At 42.7% G+C, this 7,522-nt stretch overlaps 1 protein-coding gene across 1 annotated transcript in view; it reads left to right on the top strand.

Moving 5' to 3' along the window:
- DIAPH1 (diaphanous related formin 1) overlaps positions 1–6,644 on the top strand; it is a 266,129-nt gene extending 259,485 nt beyond the window's left edge. The window contains exon 28 of the mRNA XM_069763736.1: positions 635–6,644. Within this exon, the coding sequence (XP_069619837.1) occupies positions 635–792 (158 nt within the window). The 3' untranslated portion in view covers positions 793–6,644. The remainder of the gene's footprint in view (positions 1–634) is intronic.
- Positions 6,645–7,522: the final 878 nt, after the last annotated feature.

Below are 7,522 nucleotides of genomic sequence, written 5' to 3' on the forward strand. Positions count from 1 at the left end.
AAAAAATAATAATTTTGCAGCTAATATGCAGGTGCTTTGTTGCTCACAGCTGATCACAAAGAAGCTGTGCACTTTAAAACAAAAAACAGCGTTGTCCAGTTTGGACAACTCTTAGTGACTTAAAGGGATAGATCCTTTAAGTCACTTCCAAAGTTGATCTATGGGTATAAACCATGGACGTCACTATAGAGGGCGCAGGACTGGACTCTGCGGTGGCGTTTTAGGGATAGTGAACACGCCCAGTATTTTTCAGAAATGACAGCTGATTGCTGGGGTCCCATCTGCCTTGTGCCAGGGACTGTTCTAACAAGCCAGGATTGTCCAAAGCAGAGGACCCTTAAAGGGACACGGTCACATCATAGTTTCCATTAGCCAAGCAGTAGAACATTGAATGCAACATGACCTTTGAATGGAAAAAGATGCCATCATGTAAACCAGTGCCATATACCTAACGTAACTGACGTTTAATTGTAGATAACCTATAGAATATTCTCATTTATCTCCTAATCTTTCAGCTCAGAACGAGTTCCCTTTAAGGTATCGATTGTATGATTTATATCGACCATTTGCTATGAAGCGGCTCTACCTCTATGAACATTTGACTCATTGCTCTGTTCTCCATGTTCTCTTTTAGCGAATAGAAAAGCTGGCTGTGCCGTTACCTCGCTGCTAGCGTCCGAACTGACCAAGGATGACGCATTAACAGCGGTGGCTTCAAAGAAGAAGAAAGCGAGCGATGAAGATCTGATTGGCCATGAAGAGAGTGCAGATATGCTCACGCGCTCCAGTTAACCATGCGGTGCGAGATCTACACGTGGAAGAACCTCCTAAGAATTCTGAAGATGATTTTTAACACCGAGGCTCGTGTCAGAGAGGCGAAGGGATGTCGTCAGTTTTTGGTCATAGGTGGACGGTGCTGATCAATGGTCTTCATTTTCTTGAAATTTTTTTTTTTTTTTTTAAAGTATGAGTGTGACAGGTGTAGGTAACATGTTAAGTGCTAAAGCTGTGTGCAGGGCATCATTACAGCCAAGTACTTGGAGTTTCGGCATGAAGCCCTCCACATGGTGAGAAAGCTCTAGACTGGACTTAGTCAAGCTAACCAAAGTATGGACTAATGTATATACAATTCTGCCTTAATTCCTCTGTTTGCTTACCTCTCGAGGATGGAGAAGATCAATATCACTGTAATGTACATTGCGATTTTATTTATCTTGGTATTGTGATTGCACAGGTCATCTGCTATCAATGATTACGGGCACCGAGTGACTTGATGCTTATTGCTGGAACCCTTTTTTGCGTACCCAATGTATGTTCTTTTTCTCTGTGTTGTCTCGAAGGCCGGTTGATGATGGTACCTTCTCTCCAAGTCCTACACCCACGAGAGGCCATATTTGTATTCTTTTAGTCGGATGTTTTTGCCTTTTTATGGCATGTTTCATATAGGATTGATATAACATAAATTCTCCAACCTGCTGACAGCTCTAGATCTGTAAGAGCTCTTGACATTTAGCGGTAAAATGTTTTTATCTAATTACAGGGGACTTTGGGCTTATTAGAGGACCGTGTACTAATCACTTTTCTTTTTTTAATCCCTGGTGGATTGAAAAGGTACATTTGGATTGGCCTGTGTAGGATGTAAGCTGTAGTATTCCAAAAATCATTTCTATGTTTGCGTATACATATCGACACATTATTCCTGTGCTCGCTGCGTAGTGCATGACTTTATTTCCTTTACACATCTTTTACTTTTGGAAACTTTTTGCAATTTTAAATTGCTTTTTTGAATGTAACATAAGATCCTGATCAGGAAGATGATCATCCTTCAACTTGACGGCCACAAGCCTTTGGTGAACCTGGCCGCCTCATCGTCTGCTTGCTTGTTTCGCCAGCTTAGCTTTTTCTTTGTAGCGCATCATGGTCCCAGGTCCATCTATATAACAGAAAAAAAGTCAGACACTGCAAATAATAAAAAAGAGGAATATGTGTTTGCAGGATGCTGTATGATGGCAATTACAGTGGTTTTATTTTCTACATGAATATATTATTGAGTTATAGGATTATTATATATAGGATTCCTCAGTATTTCCACATGGAAGCACGTGAAGTAATATAATTTGATCATAGGCTTTATTGCATTGCTTCTTGTTAACGGTTGAGCCAGCTGTGCTGTATCAGTACTAGGTGGGCTCCGTTAGAATGTATGGGGGCAGGGGCACCATCATAGTCTAGTCATACGATAGTTCACACCAATAAACAAGACTTTAGTGTACTTGCATTCCATTCACTAAACCTTTATAGTCACAGTATTTTAGTTAGGTAACTTTCGGGGTAATACGAATATATCTGAACTCTGGATATTCTAGTTTGACCATATCCTGAGTCAGCAATTTTTATTTTCGATAGTCATATGAAAAAACATAACCAGCTTGATCTATGGTGGGATATGGGTGACTTCCCATGGCATATTCTTTTTATGTCTTTTGTATAGAAATATTGAATGTTTCATTACCAAGCACAAAAAACAGCTGAACACCAGCAACCTACTAAGGAAAGCAAGAAGAAACCGACAAAATTGTGCTGAAGTGAATGTCAACAAATTTTAGGCTTGGTGCTCACTACTTACCTTGTATTTCTATTTACATTTATCAAGGAAATGGCCACAATCTTTGTCGGACAACGTATGAGGTTGGTAGTCTATAACTTGGGGTACACTTTAGTATAAGTATGTGTAGTCCCCAACTGAGCCACAGGACACACTTGGTTGCCATTAATCATTACAGGACATTAAAATAGCTGTTTTATTGTTACACTGAAAGAAACCCACCTTATGTTAATAGGATCTGTGCCTGTGAGCATGTGCAGTAGGAAGCTCGCTGCTGTAACCTCAAGATAACAGTATGTGGTATAGCTTAAGCTATCTTCAGGTTACAGCAGCTGTGCAGCACTCAGACTGGATGGACAGCAGTGTGAGCAGCCTCGTCTTACCTCACTACTCCTGGCATCTCCAGTATTAGATCATCCACTGAGACCACCTCTTCTTACACATGACTGGAGGAGGCGGAGATTAGATCATCCGCTGAGACCACCACTTCCCACACATGACTGGAGGAGGAGATTAGGTCATCCACTGAGACCACTACTTCCTACACATGACTGGAGGAGGCAGAGATAAGATCATCCACTGAGACCACTACTTCCTACACATGACTGGAGGAGGTGGAGATTAGATCATCCACTGAGACCACCGCATCCTACACATGACAGGAGGAGGTGGAGATTATAGCATCCACTGAGACCTCTTCCCACACCAGACTGGAGGAGGAGAAGATTAGATCATCCACTGAGACCACCGCATCCTACACATGACAGGAGGAGGTGGAGATTATATCATCCACTGAGACCTCTTCCTACACCAGACTGGAGGAGGAGAAGATTAGATCATCCACTGAGACCACCATTTCCTACACATGACTGGAGGAGGCGGAAATTAGATCATCCACTGAGGCTACCACTTCCTACACATAACTGGAGGAGGCAGAGATTAGATCATCCACTGAGACTACCACTTCCTACACATGACTGGAGGAGGCAGAAATTAGATCATCCACTGAGACCACCACTTCCTACACATGACTGGAGGAGACGGAGATTAGATCATCCACTGAGACCACTACTTCCTACACATGACTGGAGGAGGCAGAGATTAGATCATCCACTGAGACCACCACTTCCTACACATGACTGGAGGAGGCAGAGATTAGATCATCCACTGAGACATCTTCCTACACCAGACTGGAGGAGGAGGAGATTATATCATCCACTGAGGCCACCACTTCCTACACATGACTGGAGGAGGCGGAGATTATATCATCCACTGAGGCCACCACTTCCTACACATGACTGGAGGAGGCAGAGATTAGATCATCCACTGAGACCACCACTTCCTACACATGACTGGAGGAGGCAGAGATTAGATCATCCACTGAGACCACCACTTCCTACACATGACTGGAGGAGGCAGAGATTAGATCATCCACTGAGACCACCACTTCCTACACATGACTGGAGGAGGCAGAGATTAGATCATCCACTAAGACCACCACTTCCTACACATGACTGGAGGAGGTGGAGATTAGATCACCCATTGAGACCTTTTTCAACACATGACTGGAGGAGGTGGAGTTTAGATTATCCACTGATACCACCACTTCCTACACTTGACTGGGGAGGCAGAGATTAGATCATCCACTGTGACCACCGCATCTTACAGATGACTGGAGGAGGCAGAGATTAGATCATCCGCTGAGGCCTCCACTTCCTACACATGACTGGAGGAGGCAGAGATTAGATTATCCACTGAGACCGCCAGTTCCTACACATGATTGGAGGAGGCAGAGATTAGATCCCCCACTGAGACCACCACTTCCTACAGATGACTAGAGGAGGCAGAGATTAGATCATCCGCTGAGGCCTCCACTTCCTACACTTGACTGGAGGAGACTGAGATTAGATCATCCACTGAGACCTCTTCCTACACCAGAGTGGAGGAGGGGTGGAGATTAGATCATCCACTGAGACCACCGCATCCTACACATGACTGGAGGAGGAGATTAGATCATCCACTGAGACCACCACTTCCTACACATGACTGGAGGAGGCGGAGATTAGATAACCCACTGAGACCTCTTCCTACACATGACTGGAGGAGGCGGAGAATAGATTATCCACTGAGACCGCCAGTTCCTACACATGACTGGAGGAGGCGGAGATTAGATTATCCACTGAGACCACCACTTCCTACACATGACTGGAGGAGGCGGAGATTAGATAACCCACTGAGACCTCTTCCTACACATGACTGGAGGAGGCGGAGATTAGATTATCCACTGAGACCGCCAGTTCCTACACATGACTGGAGGAGGCGGAGATTATATTATCCACTGAGACCGCCAGTTCCTACACATGGCTGGAGGAGGCGGAGATTAGATCACCCACTGAGACCTCTTCCTACACATGGCTGGAGGAGGCAGAGCTCCCTACTGCACATGCTGACAGACACCTGTCTTATTAACATTCTAGGTTCCTGTCAGTGTAATAAGACTGTAGCCATTTTTTTGTACAATAATGATTATCTATCTCGGCAAAATAAAAATTGCTAATTAAAGCTAAATAGGAATTTATTTAGAACTTTTCTTTCTGCCTTTATTTTTTTTTTTCCATTCCAGGAGAACCCCTTTTAAATTGCCTTTCTGTATTAGTTCTGAGCACATAAAACAAGTCCAATAGAGAAGACACATAATGAAGTAAATTCAGGATCTAGGACAGACAGGATCTATAATTCTAGCATTGAATATATCTACTTGATTGAGAGCAGCTAATGTTTTACTCTGAAATTAACACAATTTGCCAAAACCTCTTCTGTGTTAGGACTTACATGTCAGGTGGGATAATCCCTGCTGTAGATCTGTCAGGATATAGGTGGACGTTCAGATTACAGCATTTTGATAGAAAATTTTGTATGTTTTTGTTTTAGCCTCAGGAACCAAGTATCACATTAAGCATCATCGTTCATACTTTAGTTTTACAGATTTTATTTTGGTGTTTTAGTTAGTCTCAGATTTATTTTTTCTACTCTTCAGAATGTTCTGGGTGCTGGGCTCCCCGTACTTATACTACTTATACAGCATTGTAAAATAGGTTTAGTCTTTTATTGATTTTTACTCCATAGGCACATTGTCGTATTCTCAGTGGTGGTGATTTCCATATCTGAGACCACGTTGGATGCGTGTGAAAAAATTATGGCTTTTAATAGAGATCTGACAAACCTGCCGAGTTACCGAATATATCTGGTACTTCCTATAGAAAGTGAAGGTATTGCAGAAGTTTCCTAGCTGGGTGGGGATGGCTCGTCACTTTGAGCTGCCAGTATACCGTATGGCGGTCATAAAACAGCCGATGGTCTGCCGAAGGGTTGTGTCAAGGATACTGCTGGCACTGGGAAACGCCAAGCCGCTGCTCTGTGGATATTATGCATTTTCTCACTTGTGTATATATATATTTTTTTTAACAAAGGATGTGGTTTTAAACCATAAAATCCTCTTTTGTTGTTGCCTTCCTTTACATTGATCTACCAGTTGGGCGTAGAGGATGACATGATATTTATGTACTAGTGTTGATCCGAGAGTCTCCCCAAGTTACACGCTTCTTTCTCATCTGAAAAAACATTATTTTATTTTTATTTTTTTTGCCGTGCTAGAAAATGAGTGCTGCTAATTTAAAATAATGCTCAGTACAGTGAGGGGTATGTTCAATATCATGGTCCCAAGGGAAAAACGAATGATCCATATCTCTCGCTGGTACTTTGTTATTGAATTAGGTTCTCAACCTCGCTGCCACCCCTGTAATCTGCCATATGTTTATCCCTGACTTCAATACAGTTTCATTTGATTATTTTCAAATCCTACATGCCAAATGCGGCAAGCCAGACATCTCATTTATTTTTATATATATATATATTGCATTTTACACTGTTTATACCACTGAAATTATGTTTTCCTAGCTCATTTTTGGTCTTATTTTTTCTGGGAATTGTAATCATATCATATTTTTGTTTAAAATGTTAATAAAACAATTCAACTGTTTGTGCTTATCTTTATCCTCTCATGGCTGAATGAGAAAAATGCTCAGACACTAAAGGCCTCCATACACAGTAGATGAAAGTCTGCTAAGCCTGCCAATTTTAGCAGAACCAGCCAACCATTTGATGGTTATGGGGCGGGTGTCACCTGACTGTCTCCAACAGATGTCAGGGGAACTGAGGTCCAATCACACTTATTGACAGTGACTGAGTTTTTTGTTCACATGGGCCCAGAGGGGGCTCATGATAGCCATAGTGCATTATAGCTAAAGGATGGGGCAAATATGTAGGAGTTGGGGCTTAGCTGGTGAATGGGTGGGGCCTAATCAAGCATGGGCGTGGCTTAGCTGAGCAGTGTATGCTGCATTCATCCAGTGTGTGACTGGTGCTAGGGACGGTTTTAGACAGTGGGGCTCTGGGCAAAAGTTTAAAGTGGAGCCCAAATACTCACATATTGGACCATCACACAGAAACATTTTGGTTGTATTTACATGCGCTGAGTTCAGGCCGTTAAACGAGTGTGATTGACAATATTGAGGTCTTTCAACGCTTGTTTCCGAGTTTCTTTATACCAGCTGAGGAAGAATGATGGGGACAGATAGTCCTTGATACAGTATAATGCAGGTCCCATATAGTAGATACAGTATAATGCATTCCCCATGGTCCTTGATAGAGTATAATGCACCCCTTCTCATAGAGTATAATGCAGCCACACACCGTATAATTCAGCCCCCTCCTCCACATATAGTATAATGCAGCCCCCAACCAAAGCACAGTATAATGCAGCCCCTCACACACACAGTTTAGCACAGCCCCCTCACAGTACGAGTGCAGTCACCCCACACACAGTATAATGCAATCCTACACACACAGTATAATGCA

The sequence above is a fragment of the Ranitomeya imitator genome, chromosome 4, assembly GCF_032444005.1.
Source record: "Ranitomeya imitator isolate aRanImi1 chromosome 4, aRanImi1.pri, whole genome shotgun sequence".
Classification (NCBI taxonomy): Eukaryota; Metazoa; Chordata; class Amphibia; order Anura; family Dendrobatidae; genus Ranitomeya; species Ranitomeya imitator.